At 38.0% G+C, this 27083-nt stretch overlaps 1 protein-coding gene across 2 annotated transcripts; it reads left to right on the top strand.

Moving 5' to 3' along the window:
• LOC104766947 (arginine decarboxylase 1-like) lies at window positions 1003–3985 on the top strand. Of its 2 annotated transcripts, none has more exons than XM_010490919.1 (2): window positions 1003–1812; window positions 2029–3985. In XM_010490919.1, exons 1-2 carry the CDS (start codon window positions 1476–1478, stop codon window positions 3819–3821), a joined length of 2130 nt encoding a protein of 709 aa, XP_010489221.1. In that variant the 5' UTR covers window positions 1003–1475; the 3' UTR covers window positions 3822–3985. The 2 variants fall into 2 exon arrangements, with proteins under 2 accessions (XP_010489221.1, XP_019096603.1); XM_019241058.1 differs by having other exon boundaries at window positions 1003–1872; window positions 2089–3985.

Genomic DNA, 27083 nt, shown 5'->3' with positions numbered 1-27083 from the left:
GGCTGTCACACGATGCTTCATATTCTTTACTAAATTGAGAGTAACAAAACATAATCAGAATGTTTACTTCACGATTCTTATTTTTTTTATATTTTTGCTGAACAAAATTAACATGCAAAAATAGTAGTATATCTTAAGCATCGATTGGTATATCTTAAAGGTGAGGATTATTTTTCAATATTAAATTTTAATTACGATTTTATCTTTAATGTTAGACGTAACACATGTCACTATGACACTATATATTCGTTCTTAATTTGATGTGAATTTCACATATCCAGTATAAATTAAACCAACCTGGTCAAATTCATTATTTATAATTTAACATAATAATAAATATTCTGTTAATTATTTTATAATTACTAAAATAAAATATGTAGCGAAAATAAGTAATATTTAACCATATTACAAGATAATGGTTTAGAAAAAAAAAATAATATAAAGTTGATTATTTAGAGTATAAATGACATTTTAATTTACAAATCACTCTGCACCTATGAATAAATACTAATCTCACTCATATATATCTCAAAACCAATTCTGCAATTTAATTGTTTATTGAGCCAGACTACATATTCTGTTTCCAAGAGGTATCGTTAATATCATAACTTCTAAAATCATTAATGTTTTCAGTCTAAAACAAAACGCAATTTCCAAATAATTAATTTAGTAATATTATAGTCAGGAAATTTCATATTTGAAAATTATGTTTTGGTGGCTATGAAATTCTTTTTCTTTTTTTTTTTTTTTTGGGGTCAAATATGATATATTTTTCTTAACGGAAAAGATTTCAAAGAAAATACAAATAAATGTTATTCTTATTCTATTTGTTTTTAAAATAGTAATAATAACCTTTATTTTCTTTTAAAGAGGTTATTATTATTATTATTTTTAAAATAAAGACAATCACAAATAGGGCCCAAGCCCAAATCCAACCTCATCCGAATCTCTCAGCTCTCTCTCTCCCACCAACTCTCTCCTATATAACGAAGCTTCCTCCCTCATGCAATTCTCGCTAAATCATCCTTCACCAATCTCTCCTTCTTTCACGACTCTCCAGTCTCCACCTGAAATTTTCCCGAGAATCATTCTCAGTTTTTCCCGAGAAAATTTCCTCATTCTCATTTTCTTTTGCTGTTGAACTCAGATTTGGAAATTTCCTATTTCTGTTTTAACCAAATTTTCACAAAAAAAAAAAAAAAAAATTCCTTCTGAACGTTCATAGTGGGGAATTTCGGGTCGGGTCGGGTTGTAAAAGGCGGGTTTCACGGTGGTGATAGATTCACCTTCTGCTTCTTTTGAGGGGGTTAGCCCCGAGGCTCTTCGCCTCGGCGGGTTTCAAATTCCCCCCAATTCCTTCTAACATATTCACAGATTCATTTTTTTTTCTGTTGAAAAATTTTGATTTCACAAAATTTTGTTTTTCGAAACATTCATTTGTAACCGTTCGTTGAAGGAAGAAGAAGAAGAAGAAGATGCCTGCTCTAGCTTGTGTTGATACTCCCATCGATGCCTTCTCCGTTGATTGCTCCGGCGTCTTTCTTCCGTCGTCTGCCACCGCCGCGGTTGTTGACGGTTCTTGCCATTGGTCACCGTCGCTCTCCTCCTCTCTTTACCGTATCGACGGATGGGGAGCTCCGTATTTCTCAGCTAATACCTCCGGGAACATCTCCGTTCGTCCTCATGGCTCAAACACTTTGCCTCACCAAGACATCGATCTGATGAAGGTTGTGAAGAAGGTGACAGATCCGAAAACCTCCGGTGGTTTGGGATTACAGCTTCCGCTTATCGTTCGTTTCCCTGATGTTCTGAAGAATCGTCTCGAGTGTCTTCAGTCAGCGTTTGATTACGCGGTTCAGACTCAAGGCTATGGTTCTCATTACCAAGGTGTGTATCCTGTGAAATGTAATCAAGATCGGTTCGTTATCGAAGATATTGTTGAGTTCGGATCGAGTTTTCGATTCGGGTTGGAAGCTGGTTCGAAGCCTGAGATACTTCTTGCTATGAGTTGTTTGTGTAAAGGTAACNAGAATCGTCTCGAGTGTCTTCAATCAGCGTTTGATTACGCGGTTCAGACTCAAGGCTATGGTTCTCATTACCAAGGTGTGTATCCTGTGAAATGTAATCAAGATCGGTTCGTTATCGAAGATATTGTTGAGTTCGGATCGAGTTTTCGATTCGGGTTGGAAGCTGGTTCGAAGCCTGAGATACTCCTTGCTATGAGTTGTTTGTGTAAAGGTAACACTGATGCCTTTCTTGTCTGTAATGGTTTTAAAGACTCTGAGTATGTCTCGTTGGCTTTGTTTGGGAGGAAACTTGAGTTGAATACTGTGATTGTTCTTGAGCAAGAAGAAGAGCTTGATTTGGTTATTGATTTGAGTCAGAAGATGAACGTGAGGCCTGTGATTGGGTTAAGAGCTAAGCTGAGAACCAAGCATTCTGGTCATTTTGGGTCTACTTCTGGTGAGAAAGGCAAGTTTGGATTGACTACGATTCAGATTGTTCGTGTGGTTCAGAGGCTTCGTCAAGTTGGTATGCTTGATTGTCTCCAGCTTCTGCATTTTCACATTGGTTCACAGATCCCGTCCACGGCTTTGTTATCCGACGGTGTGGCTGAGGCTGCGCAGCTTTACTGTGAGCTTGTTCGTCTTGGTGCTCATATGAAAGTTATTGATATTGGTGGTGGATTGGGGATTGATTACGACGGGTCTAAATCAGGGGAGTCGGATCTCTCTGTTGCTTATACTCTTGACGAGTATGCTGCAGCTGTTGTGGCATCGGTGAGGTTTGTTTGTGATCAGAAATCTGTGAAGCATCCCGTGATATGCAGTGAGAGCGGTCGAGCTATTGTCTCACATCACTCGGTGTTGATCTTTGAAGCTGTTTCAGCTAGTAAACAACATGAAACCCCAACTGATGTTCAGTTTATGCTTGAAGGGTACTCTGAGGAAGTCCGAAATGATTACGAGAATCTTTATGGTGCTGCGATGCGTGGTGATCATGAAAGCTGCTTGCTTTATGTTGATCAGCTGAAGCAGAGATGTGTTAAACGGTTCAAAGAAGGTTCCTTGAGCATTGAACAGTTAGCTGGTGTTGATGGGTTATGCGAGTGGGTGATTAAGGCAATTGGCGCATCGGATCCGGTTCTGTCTTACCATGTCAATCTATCGGTTTTCACTTCGATCCCTGATTTTTGGGGGATTGATCAGCTGTTTCCAATAGTTCCAATCCATAGGCTTGATCAGAGGCCTGTGGCGAGAGGGATCTTATCAGATTTGACGTGCGACAGCGACGGAAAGATCAACAAGTTCATAGGCGGAGAATCGAGCTTGCCATTGCACGAGCTGGAAAACAACGGCTGCAGCGGGGGTAGGTACTATTTGGGAATGTTCCTGGGCGGGGCATATGAGGAAGCTCTAGGTGGAGTCCACAATCTGTTTGGTGGACCAAGTGTAGTCCGAGTCTTGCAGAGCGATGGACCTCACGGATTCGCAGTGACACGTGCTGTGATGGGCCAGTCCTCTGCAGATGTCCTCAGAGCGATGCAGCACGAGCCTGAACTCATGTTTCAGACTCTTAAACACCGAGCCGAGGAGCAGAGGAACAACAACAAAGCTGGTAGTGATAATAAGGGAAACGACAAACTAGTAGCCGCAACGTGTCTTGCTCGTTCATTCAACAACATGCCTTATCTCTCCATGGAAACGTCCACAGACGCTCTCATAGCAGCGATCAACAACCTCGGTGTTTACTACCAGGACGAAGCTGCAGCTGGTGGCGACGGCAAGGGCAAGGATGAGAAATGGTCTTACTTCGGTTGATTGAGACTTGCGAGAGAGACCTGGCATCCTCTTGTCTTTTATCTTCACCGTACGATTCTAGTTCTTATTTGTCTGTAAAATTCAGTTTTTAAGTTTTAAGTTCTTTCCTTGTAATAATAAGACAAACTCTTAGCAAATTTTAATAATATTATCATCGACCACTATATTAACAATTAACAAAACCATGTCAATGAGCAAAATTAAGTCTTTTTCCTAACAAAAATAGGATAATGCATTTGGACTATTGGACAGCTTTTAGAATAAAAACAAAAATTATTCTATGGGAAGACTACTGAGACGAGACAATTTGGGGATTGCCAAGTAAACGTGACGACGCCGGACCAAGAGTATAAGTGAAGATGTGGTTGTTAGCCGTAGAATGTGACACCACAAACACTCACACACACATGCACATGGACACATAGAATAGGATCCTTATTTTGTGGCTCTTCTACATTTGAGTTTTTGGGAGGACAATTTTGGACCATTTCGTAAAAAAAAGGCATATTTTGATACTAAAACTTTAAAAAGTTCGGATTTTATGGTTATATTATGGACCACGTCTCCATGTGCACATCTACTTTGGTTATATATAATTTTTTTTTTGTCAACATTTGAAATCCAAATCTAATCTATAATTTATAGTGGGCTAGTTTCCATTTTAATTCTTCATTTTATTAGAAATTTATTAATTCCACTTGTTAGAGGATATTTTTCCATTTTATTTATTTCCTTTATTAGAAAATTCTCATCATTTACCCATTTTATATAAAAAGTTAAATATTTGTATTTTTCTCCTAAAAAAAATACAATTGTTATTTTCATTATCCATACCATCAATGTTTTTTTTTCTTGTTGTTAATGTTTAAACCTAACATTGACAAAAACAAAAACGTAGACTATACGTATCTTGATGTCGATGAAAATAACATTATAGATAAGTAATTGGAAGATTTCTTCTACCGTTTTATCACTTTGCAAATCCACATTATTATTATTGTTGTTGGTGTCAAGATATTAGAATGAGATTATGAAACAATCCAATCCATTTTTTTTTTATTATCCTACTAATTAATGATTCTATATTCACCATCAACCTACCTCCAATCAACAACAACAGTGGATAACAAATAATTTAACTCGAATAATCAATAATAATTAAAGAAATAACATAATATTAATTCCAACAACAATCCAGAACATAACCAATCATAAAACCAACAACCCTAGCATCCGTTCTAGACCACTAAATTCTACTCTAGCATCCTAACAAAGACACATAACAAACAACCGAACCTCTAGAATATCGTCTCTTCATAGCCTTGATTCCACGATCACACTTTGCATTTACCTTCACCACAACACAAAAGAGAGACATAAGTATTACTAGAAATACTTAGTGAGATAATCTTTTCATCTACTAGGCTATACACACAAGCAATAAGATCTCTTATGCCACAATCAACAAACAATAAAAACAAACCAGGCAATGCACAAAGCAACATGACGTAACCGGTTGCTGTAGAAGGATGTCGACTGACAGTGGTCATCTGGTGTCGACCGACACCACAACTGGTGTCGACCGATACCATGCTCGATATTGCCAAATCCTTAACAGTTTCGACCAACACCTCCACATGGAGTCGACCAACAATCGTCAAGTCCTCGAGTTGGTGTCGACCGACACTGATGTCAAGCATCAATTTCCTTCGAACAGAACTTCTGAATCTCGTCTCCAAGCTTCTCCTTTTCGTCCCACACGATCCCATGAACGAAATCCAAACCTCAGGAACCACGAAAAACTCCCAAACAACCAAGAGAAACAACCAAACAACACACAAAGTCACAGAAACAGAGATCTTAGCACATATAAGCCATGGTCATGCACTCACCTTTGCCAAAAAGCGAGATCTATGCCCGAACGATGAAGCTAGCACCACAGCAACCTTCCCACCACATCCTTAGCCTTAAATCCACACCCTCCGGGAAGAAAACTCACTCATAGGACGAAATATCTCCCAAAAACATCAAGAACAGCCTCTTGAAACTCTCTTTTCTTCTTTGTGTTCTTTAAAAGTGTGAACACGGCTCAAAAGAACGAAAGAAGTCGAGTTCTTCCTTTTAAACTCGAGTCTAGGGCTTTCCTAAACCAACCAAGCGAACCAGATAATTGAAAATGGAACCGATTAACCCATTCGCATCTGGTGTCGATCGACACCACCACTAGTGTTAATCGACACCCTCACCAAATTTCCAAAATTTGGATCACGGGTGATACAAATTCACTGATAAAGTTCTCAAATTTTATGTTAAAAAAAGTTTTTTTTCACATATTAAGTCTGTATAAAATAATACAAAGAAAGTGGACTCAGTGAAAAAAAGAAAAGTGGAGAAGAAGCTTCGTAAATTACAAGAAGTACAAAAGTTCATGAAAAGACCCAACCCATTTTTTTAATAATAATAAATAATAACCTAATGATACCATACACACTAAGAACCTACCCCCAATCAAACAACAATGGAATAACCAAACAAAACCATTAAACTAATAACCAATAAACCAAAGATTCAATCAAACAGGGTCATAAACCAAATAACCAGCAACCTAGCAACATTATAATGACTCAACTCTAGAAACCTAACCGAAACCAGACAACACATCAATAAGCCACTAGATCATCCTCCTCTTCATCGCCTTGATTCCACGATCACACTTTGCCTTACCTGCACCACAATACACATGAGATGTGTAAGTATTTTATAAACACTCAGTGATACAATCCTCCCATATACAGGGCTATACATACAAGCAACTGAGATTTCAATGTTAAACAAGCAACAAACAAACACAAACAAACCAGGGAAACAAGTATCAACCGCTGCTGAAAAGGATTGGTGTCGACCAACACCCTCCTGGTTTCGATCGACACTAGCTCCTGGAATCGATCGACACTGGCTCCTGGTATCGATTGACATTGGCTCCTGGTGTTGACCGACACTGACTCTCAGTGTCGATCGACACTCCTCTTTGGTGTCGACAAACACCCCTCCTCGACCCGGAAACCCTTTATCCGATACTCGCCAAGTCTCTGCACCGTCAACACCTTGGTGTCGACCGACATCCACCTGGTTTTGATCGACACTGAATTCGCACACATTCTGCTCGAAGCCGAAAGTCATAGATCTGTTTCCCAAATTCTCCATAACGTCTAAAACTCACCCAAAGGTCATGGAAACTCATGGGAACCAACAACCAACCAAAAGTGATATGCATATATTTTACACTCTTTCATTATGCATTTTTCATTCATTTTGTTCTCTTAACTCAATTTTTTGCATTGTTTTTAGACTCTTTTGCATAATATACATATCTAGGTAGTCTTTGCATTGGTCTTGCATGTATTTTTCATATTGGAATTGTTTCAGGTGTTTTAGGAGATGTCCAAACCATCAAAAGCAAACATGGAGCATGAAAGTAGTCCAGCGACTCGATCTACACTACCCATCGACCTAACCTTCCACGTATTTGATCGAGTCGTGTGAAGATTTTATTTTAGGATTCAGCTTTCGTCGTCTTCACCAAAGTTGTAGGGAATTGAGTCATATTTCAAATGCCATTTATTTCAAACCAATAGGAGGCGTGGTTCAAGAGTTATCACTGTTTTAGTAGATGCATGTATATCCATATTTCCGATTCGACTTGCACGCAAAGGAGAGCTCCCACTCGATCGGACAAGTTATTTCAACTCGATCAACACTCTCACGACGCGAATCAATCGATGCTCTTAAACCGATATCCTGCTGTTGTTCTGAAGACGCGACCGAGAAGGGTTGCTGAACCGCCTATCTATTTTTTCGTTTTATGTTTTAGGGTTTTTTATATTTTGCTATAAATAGATTCTTATGCATTTACCCAAAAGAGATGACTTTTATCCTAGGGTTTTTCTGTAGCCACCAAAAACGTTTCTGAGTTTGTAATCAAGATATCTCTTAATATATTTAGTTTTTGCATTCGATTTCCTCTACAAAGTTGTTTATCTCATCTTTATCTATCTAGTCATGCTTAATTTAGTGTTTTCTAGGTGTTTGGTGATGATTTTTCTTGAGTAGTGAATTAGGGTTTTTGAGGATGCGATAGATTAGGTGGAGAATCTTAGTCTAATAGGATGCCTAAGCTTAAACTGTTTGATTTCCCTTTTGGATTAGTGTTCTTACTGCTAATTTCTTACTAATCATTTGGGATTAGATCTTAAGCATCTCAACATCCAAAATGTGTTCGATGAGATGCTTGAAGAAACTAAAACCCGAGATTTACATTCATAGCCTAAGAGATTGGATGTCTAGGGTGTTTATTGATGTGAATGAACTTGTTTTTCATGTCTGCTTAATCATGTTTCTCTAGCGAGAGTTAGGTTTAGAAGTGATTGAGTCTAAGTAGCTTCTATCAAGAGATTGGATTAGCTAAGCTATGATGTTTGTTGTCTATGGATAGCTTAATTGTGTTTTGTTAGGCATTATAGGTAGATTTAGAGACTCCACCAAAATCAATAACCCCATCCTTAAGGCCTTTGCTTATTTGATTGTTTCTACATCTTTAAACAAGTTCTTTGTTTTTGTTGCAATAGCTTGCTCTTTTGTCTCTACACGTTTAGCTTGTTTTTGCTCTCTCCGTTATTGCATTTTAGCTCTTGTTCTACAAACTCATTTTGTTCCTACATTTTGATTCCCGGATGTTACAATTCTCTCCCACCAACATAGATTCATCCTCGAATCTTGAACTACCATCGGCCAAGGACTCCTGTGCAACCGTCTCCATGGCCCGCACTTCCTCCGACCGATTTACGAGGTCACCTCTAGGCGATATACTCACGTTCCATATAGTCTGTCAAAACTGTATTTGTGACACCATTTGTTCCTGATACGTTATGGCAGGGCAAATAAACCGACCTGAAGCTGAACCATATTCCATCTCGCCAGTCATTGCGCTTGTGCTAGAGGACCATGATTCCAGACGTTTCTGCATTTTCTCTTCATCATGATGCATTTCCTTCTGCCTTATCCTTATTTTGGCTTCTATAACCCATTGCTCTTCCTTCAAAAGGATACAGTGATTTGAAGAGAGAGTGAGTGTTGGCTTAAACATACTCATTCAATAACATGACCGGTTTCCGTATGTATAGCGAAAGATCTGCAACATTTCATTGTTCATTCATATCTGTAAAACAAAAACAACAATGGAATTCATCAAACTCGATAATCAAACAAAATGCCATAAAACTTGATTGTTCGAATCTTCATACTATGATACAATTGAAGCTCAACTGATACCAAACAAGAAATTTACAAAATGCAAAACACTCTCATGACATAACCAATTGGATCCAAACAAATTAACAAGATTCTTCGAAAGGACAAAAAAGAAGAAGAGGGGTTACTAAATGAGAAGCACTTGTGAAGGAGGTTGCGGAGGATGGTAATCCTTTTACTTAGATAAGAGATTATTTTGAAAACGTTGTCTCTTATCTCTCTCTCTCTCTCGTTGTAACATCCGCGAACCAAATTGGGGATTTGGGGGGTGGGTGTCGATCGACACCAAGAGGAGTGTCGATCGACACCAATGAATTCTGGTTCAAACAGATTTTATTTCAGGATTCAGCTTTCATCGTCTTCACCAAAATTGTAGGGAATTGAGTCATCTTTCCAATGCCATTTATTTCAAACCAATAGGAGGCGTGGTTCAAGAGTTATCACCGTTTTAGTAGATGCATGTATATCCATATTTCCGATTCGAATTGCACGCAAAGGAGAGCTCCCACTCGATCGGACAAGTTATTTCAACTCGATCGACACTCTCACGACGCGACTCGATCGATGCTCTTAAACCGATATCCTGCTGTTGTTCTGAAGACGCGACCGAGAAGGGTTGCTGAACCGCCTATCTATTTTTTCGTTTTATGTTTTAGGGTTTTTTATATTTTGCTATAAATAGATTCTTATGCATTTACCCAAAAGAGATGACTTTTATCCTAGGGTTTTTCTGTAGCCACCAAAAACGTTTCTGAGTTTGTAATCAAGATATCTCTTAATATATTTAGTTTTTGCATTCGATTTCCTCTACAAAGTTGTTTATCTCATCTTTATCTATCTAGTCATGCTTAATTTAGTGTTTTCTAGGTGTTTGGTGATGATTTTTCTTGAGTAGTGAATTAGGGTTTTTGAGGATGCGATAGATTAGGTGGAGAATCTTAGTCTAATAGGATGCCTAAGCTTAAACTGTTTGATTTCCCTTTTGGATTAGTGTTCTTACTGCTAATTTCTTACTAATCATTTGGGATTAGATCTTAAGCATCTCAACATCCAAAATGTGTTCGATGAGATGCTTGAAGAAACTAAAACCCGAGATTTACATTCATAGCCTAAGAGATTGGATGTCTAGGGTGTTTATTGATGTGAATGAACTTGTTTTTCATGTCTGCTTAATCATGTTTCTCTAGCGAGAGTTAGGTTTAGAAGTGATTGAGTCTAAGTAGCTTCTATCAAGAGATTGGATTAGCTAAGCTATGATGTTTGTTGTCTATGGATAGCTTAATTGTGTTTTGTTAGGCATTATAGGTAGATTTAGAGACTCCACCAAAATCAATAACCCCATCCTTAAGGCCTTTGCTTATTTGATTGTTTCTACATCTTTAAACAAGTTCTTTGTTTTTGTTGCAATAGCTTGCTCTTTTGTCTCTACACGTTTAGCTTGTTTTTGCTCTCTCTGTTATTGCATTTTAGCTCTTGTTCTACAATCTCATTTTGTTCCTATATTTTGATTCCCGGATGTTACAATTCTCTCCCACCAACATAGATTCATCCTCGAATCTTGAACTACCATCGGCCAAGGACTCCTGTGCAACCGTCTCCATGGCCCGCACTTCCTCCGACCGATTTACGAGGTCACCTCTAGGCGATATACTCACGTTCCATATAGTATTTCCTCTCGACTTTTGGACTTTCCTTTACTCATAGGTCTCAACCTTGAGTTTTTATTGGCTCCTCATCAGGTCTAAGTCCACATGCCATAATATCTAAGGAAGTCCAATATTCGTCTCTCGGGTTACCACCTTACAGTGCGCCCCCGGATCGTCAACCGAAATCGATATACCAACCATACTCTCAAGCCACAAAGTCTCAGAATATGGCAGNATTAACAAGATTCTTCGAAAGGACAAAAAAGAAGAAGAGGGGTTACTAAATGAGAAGCACTTGTGAAGGAGGTTGCGGAGGATGGTAATCCTTTTACTTAGATAAGAGATTATTTTGAAAACGTTGTCTCTTATCTCTCTCTCTCTCTCGTTGTAACATCCGCGAACCAAATTGGGGATTTGGGGGGTGGGTGTCGATCGACACCAAGAGGAGTGTCGATCGACACCAATGAATTCTGGTTCAAACAGATTTTATTTCAGGATTCAGCTTTCATCGTCTTCACCAAAATTGTAGGGAATTGAGTCATCTTTCCAATGCCATTTATTTCAAACCAATAGGAGGCGTGGTTCAAGAGTTATCACCGTTTTAGTAGATGCATGTATATCCATATTTCCGATTCGAATTGCACGCAAAGGAGAGCTCCCACTCGATCGGACAAGTTATTTCAACTCGATCAACACTCTCACGACGCGACTCGATCGATGCTCTTAAACCGATATCCTGCTGTTGTTCTGAAGACGCGACCGAGAAGGGTTGCTGAACCGCCTATCTATTTTTTCGTTTTATGTTTTAGGGTTTTTTATATTTTGCTATAAATAGATTCTTATGCATTTACCCAAAAGAGATGACTTTTATCCTAGGGTTTTTCTGTAGCCACCAAAAACGTTTCTGAGTTTGTAATCAAGATATCTCTTAATATATTTAGTTTTTGCATTCGATTTCCTCTACAAAGTTGTTTATCTCATCTTTATCTATCTAGTCATGCTTAATTTAGTGTTTTCTAGGTGTTTGGTGATGATTTTTCTTGAGTAGTGAATTAGGGTTTTTGAGGATGCGATAGATTAGGTGGAGAATCTTAGTCTAATAGGATGCCTAAGCTTAAACTGTTTGATTTCCCTTTTGGATTAGTGTTCTTACTGCTAATTTCTTACTAATCATTTGGGATTAGATCTTAAGCATCTCAACATCCAAAATGTGTTCGATGAGATGCTTGAAGAAACTAAAACCCGAGATTTACATTCATAGCCTAAGAGATTGGATGTCTAGGGTGTTTATTGATGTGAATGAACTTGTTTTTCATGTCTGCTTAATCATGTTTCTCTAGCGAGAGTTAGGTTTAGAAGTGATTGAGTCTAAGTAGCTTCTATCAAGAGATTGGATTAGCTAAGCTATGATGTTTGTTGTCTATGGATAGCTTAATTGTGTTTTGTTAGGCATTATAGGTAGATTTAGAGACTCCACCAAAATCAATAACCCCATCCTTAAGGCCTTTGCTTATTTGATTGTTTCTACATCTTTAAACAAGTTCTTTGTTTTTGTTGCAATAGCTTGCTCTTTTGTCTCTACACGTTTAGCTTGTTTTTGCTCTCTCTGTTATTGCATTTTAGCTCTTGTTCTACAATCTCATTTTGTTCCTATATTTTGATTCCCGGATGTTACAATTCTCTCCCACCAACATAGATTCATCCTCGAATCTTGAACTACCATCGGCCAAGGACTCCTGTGCAACCGTCTCCATGGCCCGCACTTCCTCCGACCGATTTACGAGGTCACCTCTAGGCGATATACTCACGTTCCATATAGTATTTCCTCTCGACTTTTGGACTTTCCTTTACTCATAGGTCTCAACCTTGAGTTTTTATTGGCTCCTCATCAGGTCTAAGTCCACATGCCATAATATCTAAGGAAGTCCAATATTCGTCTCTCGGGTTACCACCTTACAGTGCGCCCCCGGATCGTCAACCGAAATCGATATACCAACCATACTCTCAAGCCACAAAGTCTCAGAATATGGCAGTATTAGGAGAAATAAGTCTCCCAAGAGTTTTTCATGACCAACAGTCCCTAGAGCCAAAAATTCTGAACACGTCTGAGCCATATCCCTAACTAGGCTTCCCTCCCGTGACTCGCGTAAAACAACACAATGTCCGAGCAACCACATATCACCTCACTGGAATACCTCATGACCGCACAAGGATCATCAAAATGCCACAAGAGCAGCCACAAAAGCCAATAAATGTCCTAAACATGACCGCCACCAAGGCCGAAATGTCTAAATAGACCGCCACCAAGGCCAAACAAATGTCCTAAAAAGGACCGTCACCAAGGCCAAACGAATATCCTAAATAGGACCATCACAAAGACCACTCGTCCCGAAGGACCGTCATGAAGACCACACATCCCAAAAGATTGCCTAAACAGGCCACACATCCCGAAGGACCATCACGAAGACCACACATCTCGAAGGACCGCCTAAACAGGCAACATTGGCTAAACAGCCCAACACAAAGGCCACACAATTGGCTAAACTGCCGGCCACAATGACCACACAATGTGTCAATAGATCGTCTATCACAGGCCACACAATAACTAAAAAGTCCGCCACGAAGGCCACACAAGCCCCACCAAGGCTCACAACCTCTGAAAATTAACAAATTCTAACTCCCATAAAACTTTCCATTTTTAGCACTTTCCAGTTCTGTCAACTTTCCACTTTTAGAAACTTCCACTTTAGGAAACTTTCCTCTTTTAGAAACTTCCACTTTAGGAAACTTCCACTTTCACGGAAACTCCTATCCCAAAGACCACCTCATCTTGGTACTTAGTCCCACAACCAACCACCCCTAAGCGACCAAGTAACAAGAGAGATGGGGTGGAATACTCCATTTTCGCTCCAACCACAAACTACAACTAAGACCAGGCTAGATAAACTTAAGTCGCAGCCTGCTTCTCGAACCACTTCTTGAACCTTGCCTTCATCCTCGCCTCTGGCTCCCAAGTCTACTCTACAACAACATCACAGTCCCATAGGACTCTAATCAAAGGAATCTTCTTTTTCCGAAGTTCCTTGACTCTCCTCTCGAGAACCCTCACTGGTCTCGCCTCTGGGGTCATGTTAGGCTGAAGATCTTCGAAAATCTTAGCCAACAACCGGTCATCCTCTAACGTCTGAATCATCCTCTTTGACTGCCCATATGCCTGAAATGCAGTCCAGAACACCGAAGTAAGATTGGAATCTCTATTAGACACGATGCTCGCTGGCACCGCATGCAATCTGACTATCTCCTTTACATGTGCCGACTTAGTTAATTGGTCCACAATGACTATCTCCTTTAAATTTGGGTCATGGAATCTATATTGGTCTTCTTTATGGCCAGAAAATGTGCCGACTTAGTTAACTCGTCCACAATGACCCAAATCGTATCAAAGGTCCGAGACACCGACAACCCTACCACGAAATCCATCATGATCACGTCCCACTTCCACTCTGGAATGGGCAAACGCTTCAACAAGCCGTCTGGAACCTGATGCTCAGCCTTCACTAGCTGGCAGACATCACACCTTGATACCCAACTAGCTACATCTTTCTTCATCCCAACCTAGTGATAATACTGCTTGAGATCACAATACATCTTGGTCGCTCCTGGATGGATAGAGAACATGCTCGCATGAGCCTCCCTTAGGATCTCTTGCCTCAACTCCTCATCCTTGGGCACACAGATCCGACCGTGCACAAGTATGGTACCGTTGGTAGAGACAACTCCAAATTAACATCTCTATAGGCATTCACCAGTCCCACATCCTTCTCCTAAGCCAACCGCACGATGCTCATATGATCTGCACGATCAGCCGCCTCCAAACCCAACGGCTCCTGAGTCATAGCACAAAATCTCAATGCACTAATCTCTCGTACCAAAGTCTCCATGTCTTGCTCCTGAGCCGAAACTGCCCGCTTCCGACTCAGAGCATCTGCAACCAAGTTAGCCTTACCAGGACGGTAAGGTATCTACAGATCATAATCCGCTACCAGCTCCATCCACCGCCTTTGCCTCAAAATTCAGCTCAGGATGAGTGAATATATACTTTAGGCTCTTATGATCTTTAAATACATGTATCTTCGCACCATAAAGATAAGATCTCCAAATCTTCCGGGCAAAAATTACAGCAGCCATCTCCAAGTCATGCATAGGATAAATGTCTTCATGTTTTCGCAACTGCCCTGAAACCCTCCTCGCACTCATGTCACCAAAAAATTGAGACATCCTTCCCTGTCAACTTGGTCATCGGCCATGTCCTGCTCGCAAACCCCTGCACAAACCTCCTATAATGATCTATCTAGCGTTCTGCGGTCTAGGCCAATCCTTGATGGCCTAAATCTTCTTCGGATCTACAGAAACTTCCCCTGCAAACAAAATATGACCCAGAAAACCAATCTCCCGCTGCCAAAAAGTACACTTACTCAGCTTGGGATACGAGTTCTACTCCCGCAGCTTCTCCAGAAATGCTCTCAAATGCACTGCATGCACCTCATAACTCTTAGAATATACCAGGATATCGTCGATAAAATGATGACAGACACATCCAGAAACTCTTGGAAGACACTGTTCATCAATCTCATAAACGCTCATGGCGCGTTAATAAACCCGAAATACATCTCCACGAACTTATAATACATATACCTTGTCCTAAATGCAGTCTTCCTCACATCTGCCTCGTCTATCGAGATCTGATGGTAACCCGATGCCAGATCTATCATGGAGAACTGTAACACCCGCGAACCAAATAATTTAATTGGGGGTGGGTGTCGCTCGACACCAGGGGGAGTGTGAAAAAGGAGAGAAGCGTTAGAGAGTGTTTTTGAGATATTTTTGGAGGTTCTAGGCTTGTGGGGTGAGATCTGTTCCTGTGAAGTGGGATATAATGTTGGGATCGAAGGAGAGGCTTCCTAGGGTGTGGATTCGTCGTTTTCGGGTCAGATCTTTCTACAAAAGAGGTGAGTGCATGACCATGACTAATTTAAGCTTGAGGTCTCTTTTTCTTTTTGCTTGTTCTATGTTGTTTGTGGTGGTTTTCTTGCTTGTGTTGGGTGTTTTAAGGTTCCTATAGATTCTTGAAGCTTTTGGTCGAGTTTTGGACGGACTAGAGATGGTTAGAAGCGGAGATTCGACATTTGGCTTCGAGCAGATCGTGTCTATGGAGTCGGTGTCGATCGACACCAGGTGGGTGTCGGTCAACACCAAGGAGAAGTGTCGATCGACACTGAGAGACAGTGTCGGTCGACACCAGCAGTCACTGTTGGTTGACATCAAGCTGGTGTTGATCAACACCCACTTGTCTGATGCTTGTTCTTTGGTTTGTTGTGTTTGTTTGTACTTGCTTAACATTGGAATCTCAAACTCTTGTGTGTATAGTCCAGTAGATGGGAGGATTACCTCACTGTTTATGACAATACTCATGCATCTCAATTTGTGTTTGTAGTGCAGGTAAAAGCAAAGTGTGATCGTAAAATCCAGGCGATGTGGAGGAGGATGTTCTAGAGATTTGATTGATTGTGATCTAGCTATTGTTAGGTAGAGTTGAGTTGATAGAACACTGTAGGATGTTGGAACTTGGTTATGGAATTTATTGGTTTATTGGATTATTTCATTGTTGGATTTTTACTGGTTTAATGGTATTGTTTGGTTATTCGTTGTTGTTGTAACATCCGCTAACCGGAATCCTTGTTTGGGATGTGCATTGATCGATGGAAGAGTGGTGTCGATCGATGCAAGGTCAGTTTAAGTGAGACGTTGCATTTTGTGGTTAGAAAAATCTTGAAATTGTGTATAAAAGGAGGAACTCGAGGGTTGGTTGTTTCTAGAGATAAAGAAGGAGAGAAAGAAGTTCTTGAGCATTCTTGAGAGTTCTTGGTGATTTGTGGTCGTTCCTGTAGAGATCTGTAGATGGGATCATTGTAGGAGCTTGGTAGGAGTGTAGATTTGTCGTTGTAGAGTCAGAATCTTCTTTGGCTAAGGTGAGTGCATGACCATGGCTTATCTAAGCTTGAGATTTCTCTGATTTGTCTGTTTATGTTTTTATTTGGCTTGTTAGAACGTTGTTGAGTCGCTAGAGACTTTGGGAAGCTTCTTTATGGCATTGGTTGGTGTTTTGGTGGTTTAGGGACGGAGATCAGGCGAGAAGCTTCGAGGAAGAACGATGCTCGACATGTGCAGTGGTCGATACACATTATGTGTCGGTCGGTGCAATGCGAGGGCGACACGGTTTGACCTAGGAGCATCGGTCGATGCCATTTGGAGGCGTCGATCGATGCAAGTAGGGATTTTGTGCAATGTCGAGCATGTGTCGGTCGATTCAGTGTTAGTGTCGGTCGATGCCTGTGAACCTTGTATCGGTCAATACAAGCTTGTGTCGGTCGATGCAACCCCAGTTGGTCTCGGTCGATGCATGGGTTGGTGTCGGTCGATGTAGTTGTTTTGGTTTGTTTTTTGGTTATTGATTGTTTTTTTGATGGTTAGAGATATCTCAATTGCTTGTGTGTATAGCCCAGTAGATGGGAGGATTGCCTCACTGAGTGTTTATAAAATACTCACGCAACTCATATGTGTTGTGGTGCAGGTAAAGGCAAAGTGTGATCGTGGAATCAAGGCGATGAAGAGGAGGATGTTCTAGCAGCTCATTGATGTGTTGTCTAATTCAGTTAGGTTGCTAGAGTTGAGTCAGTAGAGCATTGATAGGTTGGTGAAGTTATGTTTTATGAGTTGGTAGAATTATTATTGTTATTTGTTATTTAATTATTGTTTATTGATTTAATGGTATTTGTTGATTAATTTCCGCTGTTTGGTTTGATTGTGGTTAGATGGCTAGTGGGTATGAGACAACTAGTTAATTAAATAATAATAATTATTATTAATAAAAAAACGGGTAGGGTCGTTTGATTTGTATGGGACCACTAGAGATTATATTATAATAATAAAAAAAAAGGTTTGTTTCATTTTGGCATCATAGCCCTTACTGTTCTAGGTCTAGGGTTCACTGTAGCTTTTGTTGTTGGTGTTTATGATTTCATGCTAGAGTTGATTATGTGAGTTAGTCAATTGTGTGTGGCATGGGGTCCTAGAACATCCTCTTCGAGCCTGCTTTGTGATTCCAATGTGAATTATTTTCTTTGTGTAGTGAGAGTTGTTTTGTTTTTGCTTAGCTTTCTGTTCTTGGTTGTACAGATGGTTAGAGGTGATGGTGCTGCTGGTCGCTGGCGCGGGCGAGGTCGTGGGGATGGATTCCTAAGGCCAGTGTAAGTGTGACACAAAGCATGGCCAGTGAGGAGGTGGCAGAGTCACAGATCTGCCACAGGTTCATCCTAGAGTGTCTGGAGACCAGGCTAGATGAGATTTTTATGATCTTCCTGACATTTGTGATCATTAGCACCTTAGCCTTTACGGAGATCACCTCTTCAACTACAGCTTCCACGACTAACAAAACTAGTCAATTTCATCTATATCATCTATTTCATCTTTGGAGCTTGTTTGATCAACCACACTACATCATATGTACATGTATGAATATAGTCTGATGTAAGTTAATAGTCGGTTGCATATTTAAACTAAAAGTCGGTTTCCCAAATGTAATTCCTCGACTTCCACCTATTAATGGGCCCCATGTCCACTCTCGGTCCGTGTGCTTACCTAAATCTGACGGTTGGTTTACTATGTCTGAAAGGTTTTAAAGACTTGTTTACCATCCCTATAAATTACCACATGATCTTTCCTTATGTTTTGTCCTCACTCGTACAGTTCCGACAATCCGGAAGGTCACCCATCCTCAAACTAATCTCTTATAAGCACGCCTAAATCTTGAGTTCTCTCACACCCTTCACCGAAAAGATAATTACACTTTGATAATGTAGATGTCCAAATCAATTCTTTTAAACCTGTACGAAAAACGGGTGTCACACCAAATTCCACATTTTAGTGTCTAATATTTTCCTTGTATATATATATATATATTAAGATATATATATATATATATATATATATAAATACACTCTAATATTAACTAAACATGAAAATGTAAATTTTGAAACGAACATTTTAGTTTCTCTAGCCAACTTCAGAACCACCTAAGGTGTGTTTCACAAAGAACATAATACTTATTTTTCCAATTCTCTACAGGGACGAAGCACGTTGTATTCAGGGCGGGTCCTATTAAATTTGGGGACAAAACAAAACATTTTTTTTTTTAAATGTTTTTGTAGATAAAAATTCAAAAACTGAACCAAAATTAAAATTCTTGAAAAATGAGGCCTACATATTAATATTTATCTATTACTTTCTGGTTAAATTTGAAGTTTTGTTAGCGTACTATTTATTGAATAGTACATGATGTTATATATTTTTTTGTCAACCGAACATTAATTAGAAGAGAACTCCATGATTAGAAGTCCAAACCGGAGGATAAGAGTTTATAAAGGAAGTTTCCGAAATAAGGAATCTGGAAAACCACGCCAGAATATCCGCCTGCAAATTAGATGAATGAGGAATCTTGGACTGAGTAAAGAGTGGAAAGGAAGCCTAAAGAGAGTGAAGATCATAAAGGAGGTTGGAAAACGCTGGTCAATCTTCAGAAGCCTGCACCATCGAAAGAAGTTCCACACTGTCTGTCTCAAAGCTTTGACAATCGATACCACTAAGAAGAATATACACCATAGCCAGAGGAGAACTTCCAATCCTGAATGGAGGGGAGAAAGGCTACGTCTACAGCATTTGTCTCACAACAGAACATTCTGATCGTCCTCAGTACAACACCACAAACCCAAACCGTAGTGAAGGTCTGATGCTTTCCATGAACCATCAATCCGACAACTAGGAAACTGACCATGAGTTATCAAAGAATCTAAGAGACCCAACGAGGTCCCTGACACGATTTGCACCTCTTCCCATAGTACATTTTCGGTATTACACTTGTAAAACACCATAATCCCACATCTATATATCAACAAACCTTGTAGTCTTTGATCACTTGGCAGGGATGACCTTAGCTTCTGTTGTGACCATGACGGTAGCAGGGATAAACTCAACTTCTGTTGTGACCATTATGATAGCAGGGATGACCGCAGCTTCTGTTGTGATTGTAACGGTGGCAGGGTCGACCTTAGCATATGTTTGTGACCGTAAGGGGATCCATTATAATAACAAAGGACGTTGGATCTACAAGATAATTATTTAATTTTTTTATTATTATATCTAAAAATGAGAAATCAAGATCTAAGAGGGAAATTAAAATTGAATATAATATTGTATTATTATAATAAATATTTAAGAAGGAAATGAACAAATGAAACAAACTCATTCTATATACGTTAATGTGGAAGTTATGTTTGCTAACATAACATGAAATTTTGGATAGATGTGTGTAAATAAGTTGAGACCTGATTGGTAAGAGTAGATGCACCGAAGAATAGAGAGATATCGCCGGAAGCTAAGGAGGAGGAGGAGTCAAAAACACTCTCTTTTTATTTTATTTTTTAGGTTTCTCACCAACTTTTGTTATCTACATCAAAGCATAGCTCACTTTATATATACAAATTTATTTGTATTTTACTAGTCAATATATATATATATATATATTAATGTTATACAAGGTATTAAAATACTCAAAAATAAAAAGTAAATTATATAAGTTAAAAGTGTTTTGTATCTATGACTAATTATATTTTTAGGTAAATATATAAGTTAGATTTGTCGAATCTATGAGTTAGATGTGTTGGATCTAGATGGATTAAAATAGAGCAATTCAACTGTTAAGGAGCGTAAACAGTTTTGTCATCTGTAAACTACAAGGTTGTCCCTTTAGATAGTATGCTACTAAAAAAGGAAAAAAAAAAGCATACAAAAAACCACTCTCACTTGATAGGGAGGTGTCCTTATTGACGGGGGCAAGTGAGGTCCTAAAACAACAACATTTAAAAAAAAACAGAAATGAGACTTAGCTTTGTTTTCTTAAACATTATTTGTTGCTCAAGTCATAATAAAAATAAGCCCACACGATTAGTCAAATTAAGAATATAATGCCCGAGAAATAGGGTGTCAAGTACTTATGGAGATTAAAATCAATGTTTGAGTAAACAAGTAGAGTTTAAGGCGTAGAGACATTGAAACATTTTAGAAAAGCATGTACGGCTAGATAAACATGAGCCATGCCACAAAAAATGGTCTGATGGATGATGAACGGAACAAGAATCTAGTTTGACATCGTTGGTCATGTATGGCCGTGTGGGGAGACACAAATGTATGTAATATAAGAAAAGTATCATCCTCCCCTTTTCTAGACCCATCAAAAGGATATTTATAGTAAATACTTGATGGAAGTTTTTATATTATAGTATCAAGGACTGTTGGATAGTCGGATCAATTTGTCTAAGCTAGTTTTTGGATCCTCAGCAATTGACTTCATAATGCTTTTGGAGTAAGAGAGATGACTTGTAACTTTGGTATTGCTTGCCGCTTATGTAACACGTCACATACTCACAATCTCTCACATCTATCAGCACTCTTGACCTAAAACATATACATGTTAACTACAATGTAACATTTTTTGTACCACTGTTTTGGTCAGTTCCACGTAAATCATATACATGTTAATTAACAATTATTTTCAATGATAAAGAAACACATTCTTATTATTGTACTAATAAGTGTTTTCAATGACAATATTAGAAAAAAAAAACTGTTTTATTATTTTTAAATAATTCGACGGTTTACAATAGAAGAAGTAAAGTCTATTTCGCTTAGGGCATCAGCTTTCATATTTGCTGCCTTTGAAATAAAATGACTTTGTTGAATTAAAGTTGATTTCGCTAGTGCAACAACCATACATCTTGTTTATGCTTGATTGAACTGTTTTAAAATAGTCATTTCTTAATTTGATTGATTTTACTTAAAACATTTATATTTTGAAATGAAGGGAATATGTTTTTAAAACAAAATTTCCTAGTTCAAAGTGTATTTTATTTAATGGCTTCCAATGGATCTAAGAAGGCATGAGACGAGTTATAAAAGTGAGAGGCAGTAGAATTAGTGACAAGTATATTCTTTTCGATTTAAATTAATTGTTGTTTAATGTTTTTACACAGATATAAACAAAACAAACAAATTTTGTGGTTTACCCTTTATTAATATATATCTTTTACAAACTTTCTCAATGGTACATTAAAACTTTTTTGATCAAAAACTTTTTAGGCTTATTATAAAATAAAATTTATGTCGTAAAATAACACTTAATTTAAAATTATATATATATATATATATTTATTTTGTTACTATATAAATATTTTTTTTTATTTTCCAACCATTGCTCTACATTGTTTCTATTTAGACCCTACATCATATTATTTAGCTGTCATTCTAACATTTCTTATATATGATCACAATATTAAAACCTCATTTGCAAAATAAAAGGACCATTTAAAGGTTTTTCTTTTTGTTGACTTAAAAATAGATTGTTATGTAGGCAAAATGGATTTGAATATTTTATTCTATTTCATGAACATTGACCAAAATGGGAATCCAATATTTCTGTAAATATATATTTCCCCTCAGATTTTTTTCTAAATGTAAATAATTGAACAACCTAAAGTGGTGTATAATAGTGTGATTTTTATTATACTATTATCACATGATTTTTAATTGAGCAGGCAATTTTTTGTAAAGATCAAAATTATTTTCTCCCTTTTATTCCTTTTCCTTAATTAGATGCTTAGTTCCTTCAAAATTTTTTGTTCTCATGCTACACTCGCCTAATGCAGTTTGTTTTTTATGTCTGCATACTTATCATCTTACTAATATTAAAAGAGTACACATTATAAAAAAGTTACATAAGAATTTTATTATGTGTAAAACAAATCCAAAAAAACATTTTTTGAGTATAAATGTCTAAAAAATAAGATATATTATTCTTAATATAAAACATTGTCTTCAAGTTTCATCCTACCATCAGTCTAACAAAATAATTTTACAACAGTTTATTGGCTTCAAATATATATACTTAGAAACAAAATCTTAATAAAAAGTAATTCACTATTTTTTTCAAATTTATTTATAGAGTTCAAAACAATATTTGTTATTTTTTATCAAACACAAGTTGATTAAAATAAATCTTCATGGTTGGTTGTCCAAACAGGAAGAAAAGATTCTACAAATTTCAAAACGAATTTAAAAGTGAAAAGATGGAATTAAAATATTTCTCTCCGATCCAAATACTTATGCTAAATAAAACATGAGAAATCATAAATATGAAAATTTAGATATGGTTTTACAACTAACCAATCTTTTCTCAAAATATGAAATAATAAAATACAAAAATTTAGCACATTTTCAGTGTCGTAAAATTAAATGTATAATTACAACCCCGGAAGTTGGAGCCATCGGAGATCATTGATCAGGCTTCATGTAAGCTAATACTATGGGAAGAGGGAAACTCATGTTAGGGACCCCATTGGGTCCTTCATATTCCATGGGAACCTATGGTCAGTTTCCTTGTTGTCGGGTTGATGGTTCGTGGAAAACATCGGATCGTAACTATGGTTTGGGTTAGTGGTGTTGTACTGAAGACGATCATACTGTTCTGTTGCGAGCCAAATTCTGTAGACGTAGCCTTTCTCCCCTACATTCAGAATTGGAAGCTCTGCTCTAGGCTATGGTGTGTATTCTTCTTAGTGGTATCGATTATCAAAGCTTTGAGACAGACTGTGTGGAATTTCTCTCGACGGTGCATGCTCCTGAAGATTGGCCAGCGTTTTCCAACCTCTTTGATGATCTTCACTCTCTTCAGGCTTACTTTCCGCTCTTTACCCTGTCCAAGATTCTTTTCCATCTACTGGCGGATATTCTGGCGCGGTCTTCCAGATCCCTTGTTTCGGAAATTTTTTTTGTAAACTCTTTTCTTCCGGTTTGGGTTTCCAATCATGGAGTTCTCTTCTAATTAATGTTCTGTTGACAAGAAAAAATGTATATCATCATGTACTATTCAATAAATAGTAGTCTAACAAAATTTCAAATTTAACATTGAGCAATAGATAAATATTAATATATAGGCCTTACTTTCAGAAATTTTAAGATTTTAGTTCAGTTTTTGAATTTTATCTACAAAATCATTCAAAAAAAATTGTTTTGTTTTGTCACCATTAACAGGGTCGGCCCTGAATACAACGTGCGTCGACCCTGTAGAGAATTGGAAAACTAAGTATTATGTTCTTTGTGGACCACACTTTAGGTGATTCTGAAGTTGACTAAAGAAACTAAAATGTACATTTCAATTTCTATTTTCATGTTTAGTTGATATTAGAGTGTATACACACACACACACACACATATATATATATATATATATATATAAGGGAAATATTAGACACTAATGTGTGGAATTTGGTGTGACACCCCGTTTTGCGGACATGTTTAGAAAAATTGATTTGGCCACCTAAGTTACCAAAGTGCAATTATCTTTTCAGTCAAGGGTCCTGAGAGAACTCTAGTTTGAGGATGAGTGACCTTTCGAATTGTCGGAACTGGGCGATTGAGGACAAAACACAAGGAAAAATCATGTGGTGATTTAAAGAGACGGTAAACAAGTTTTTAAAGCTTTCTAGACATAGCAAACCGACTGTCGGATTTAGGTGGGCACACGGACCGGGAGTGGACATGAGGCCCATTAAAAGGTGGCAGTCAGGGTATTCCATTTGGGAAGCCTACTTTTAATTTGAATATGCGACCGACTTATTACTTTACATCAAACTATATTCATACATATATATATGTGATGTAGTGTGGCTGATCAAACAAGCTCGAAAAAATGAAATAGATGTGTAACGTTTGTATCCCAAAAAAATATAAAATATTAAAGTTTATATCGAGAATTGGAGTGGAGTCGGTTTAATTTCCGGTTTGTTTACTAAGCTGATCGATTTTTGATTAAATCAAAGGATGGTTTAATTAATTCTGGTTTAGGTAAATCTTGGTTTAATTTAATTAAACCAGAAACCCTAGTTTATCAAGTGACGCCTCTCCTCTGTTTTGTGTGTGGTTGTCGACATGTTCTGAACAGAGAGAGGGAGAGAAAGAAAGAGAACTCTTGGTGATATGGTGGGAAGAAGAAAGAGATCAACAAAGCTGTGTGTTAGAGAGAAGGAGGAGCAGAATCGTTAGGTTTTTGGAGGAAACAATTTCGACATATCAAATCATTGTTAAAGGTAACGAAATTTGGTAGAGTTATTCCCAAGTCTTTCATCATAATTCTCTGTTTTACATAAGTGGATTTCGATTTAAGCTCGATTAAATAGTGACAGTTTTGTGAGACACGTTTTCTCACACGCGAGTTAGGACCATAGAGGATTGTAACTGAGATCGTGGTCTTATTTGGTTTCCGATCGGCACGAGATCTTGTGAGAAGCTTTGTGACGTTTAGGGCTATCTTTTCACCGGAGGGATTTGATAGTTAACGGTTGGTTTTTATTTCAGGGTTTATCTCTGAGACTGTTCTTTTATGATGTTTCTGTCCAGTTTTGCTATAAAGTCGTTTTTGGTTGTGTGGCTTGTTGTAGGGCTTTTCTGGGCTGTTGCAGACATTAGGAGAGTCTCAACTGGTTTTATTTGTTGTTATAATCAGTTTGATAAGGTGAGTGCGTGACCATGACCTTATCTGAGCAATTGGGTTGCATGACTTATTTTGTGTGATAATGTGTAGGTGTGGGGTGAATATGTTATTGGGTGTTCAGTTTAATGGATGGTTTGTTATGTTTTATTTGTGGTTGTACTCTTGATTTGCTTGTGTGTATAGGTTGTAGATGGGAGGATCATCTCATTGGGAATTTTTGGTAATATTCACGCATCTCATTTTGTTTGTGGTGCAGGTAATGCATGTGTAGTGTGGAATCATGGCGATGAGGAGGAGGATGATCTAGGATCTCGGTTGTTGTGTTGTGTTTATGTTATTTTGTTGTTGGAACTTTTTTTAGAAGTATGCTAGGTTGCTGGTTTATATTGGTTATGATTGGTATTGTATTTATATTAAATTGGAGTTGGTTTGGTTTGTCTTCTGCTGTACATGTTGATTTGTTGTTGGTTTATTGTTTGGGCTGTAATTAAATATTATGGTTTATTTAATTATATTATTATTATTATTAAAAAAACACATGTCGGGTTGTTTCAGTTTGGTATCAGAGCTCTTACGGTTCTAGGATGGTTAAGTGGATGGTTTAGAGCGCTTTAGGAATTTAATTGGTAGAGTTATTTTTCTGTAAGTTGGTGCATGATATTGTGAATCGTTGTTTTGTGTTGGAAATTGATTATGAGTAGTTAGTCAATTTACGTGAGTATGGAGTCCTATAATCATCCTCTTCGTTCCTTCAATGAGATTCAACGGTAAGTTGTTTTGTGTGTTGTTAGTTGTGTAGTGAATTTTTAGCTTATGTGCGGGAAGTGCAGTTAGCTATTGAAAAGTTTTTGGAAAGTGGTGGATTACGTCGGTATTGGCAAATACCGTTAGCGGTGATTTGTGAAAGTGGATTTGTTGGAAATGGATTTTCGAGAAGTTAAGATGGAGATTTATTATGGATTTTTCTTTTGCGACTTGTGTGTCATGAGGAAAAGGAAATAGCTCGGAAGTTCTATAAATAGAAAGTTGTCATAAATAGAAAGTTACTAAAAATAGAAAGTTTTAAGAATAGTTAGAACTTGTCTATTTTTGGAAAGGGTGCGTATGAACAGCAAAGTGTTTGAGATGCTTTGGAGTGAGGCTTGGGGGTGGTCATGGCAGTTGTGATATTCTGGGAGAGAATATGGTGTTGGTAGGACATTGCGATGTTCTACGCGGATCACAAGGGGTGGTCCCGGTTGGAGAAATGCTTATAGACGTTATGACCGTTTGCTATAAGGTCAGAGGGTCCTAAACAACTTATGAGGAGATGGGGGTTCTCCTAATACCGAGATCTCGAGGGTGACGACCTGAGGATGAGACGGTATGGCTCGAAGACGGGAGGTCTGAGAGTGAGATTGGTATGGCTTGAAGGTTGCAACCTAAGAGCAGATGAGTTAGGGGCAAAAGTGTCAAGGACGTGAGGATAAGCAATGTGCCCAGATGCAGATTTAGGGGATTGATAGGGGTTCAATCTCAGTTTTTTTTTTTTTAGTGTGACATTAGAATTCATACATGTACATATGATGTAGTGTGGTTGATCAAACAAGCTCCAAAGGTGAGATAGATGAAATAGATGATATAGATGAAATGGACTAGTTTTGTTAGTCA

Source organism: Camelina sativa, chromosome 19 (assembly GCF_000633955.1).
Source record: "Camelina sativa cultivar DH55 chromosome 19, Cs, whole genome shotgun sequence".
Lineage (NCBI taxonomy): Eukaryota > Viridiplantae > Streptophyta > Magnoliopsida > Brassicales > Brassicaceae > Camelina > Camelina sativa.
This window is presented reverse-complemented; position numbering and strand designations above follow the sequence as displayed.

Excerpts from the sequence above, each read along its gene's own strand:
- LOC104766947 (XM_010490919.1), top strand. The coding sequence starts at position 1,476 with ATGCCTGCTCTAGCTTGTGTTGATACTCCCATCGATGCCTTCTCCGTT.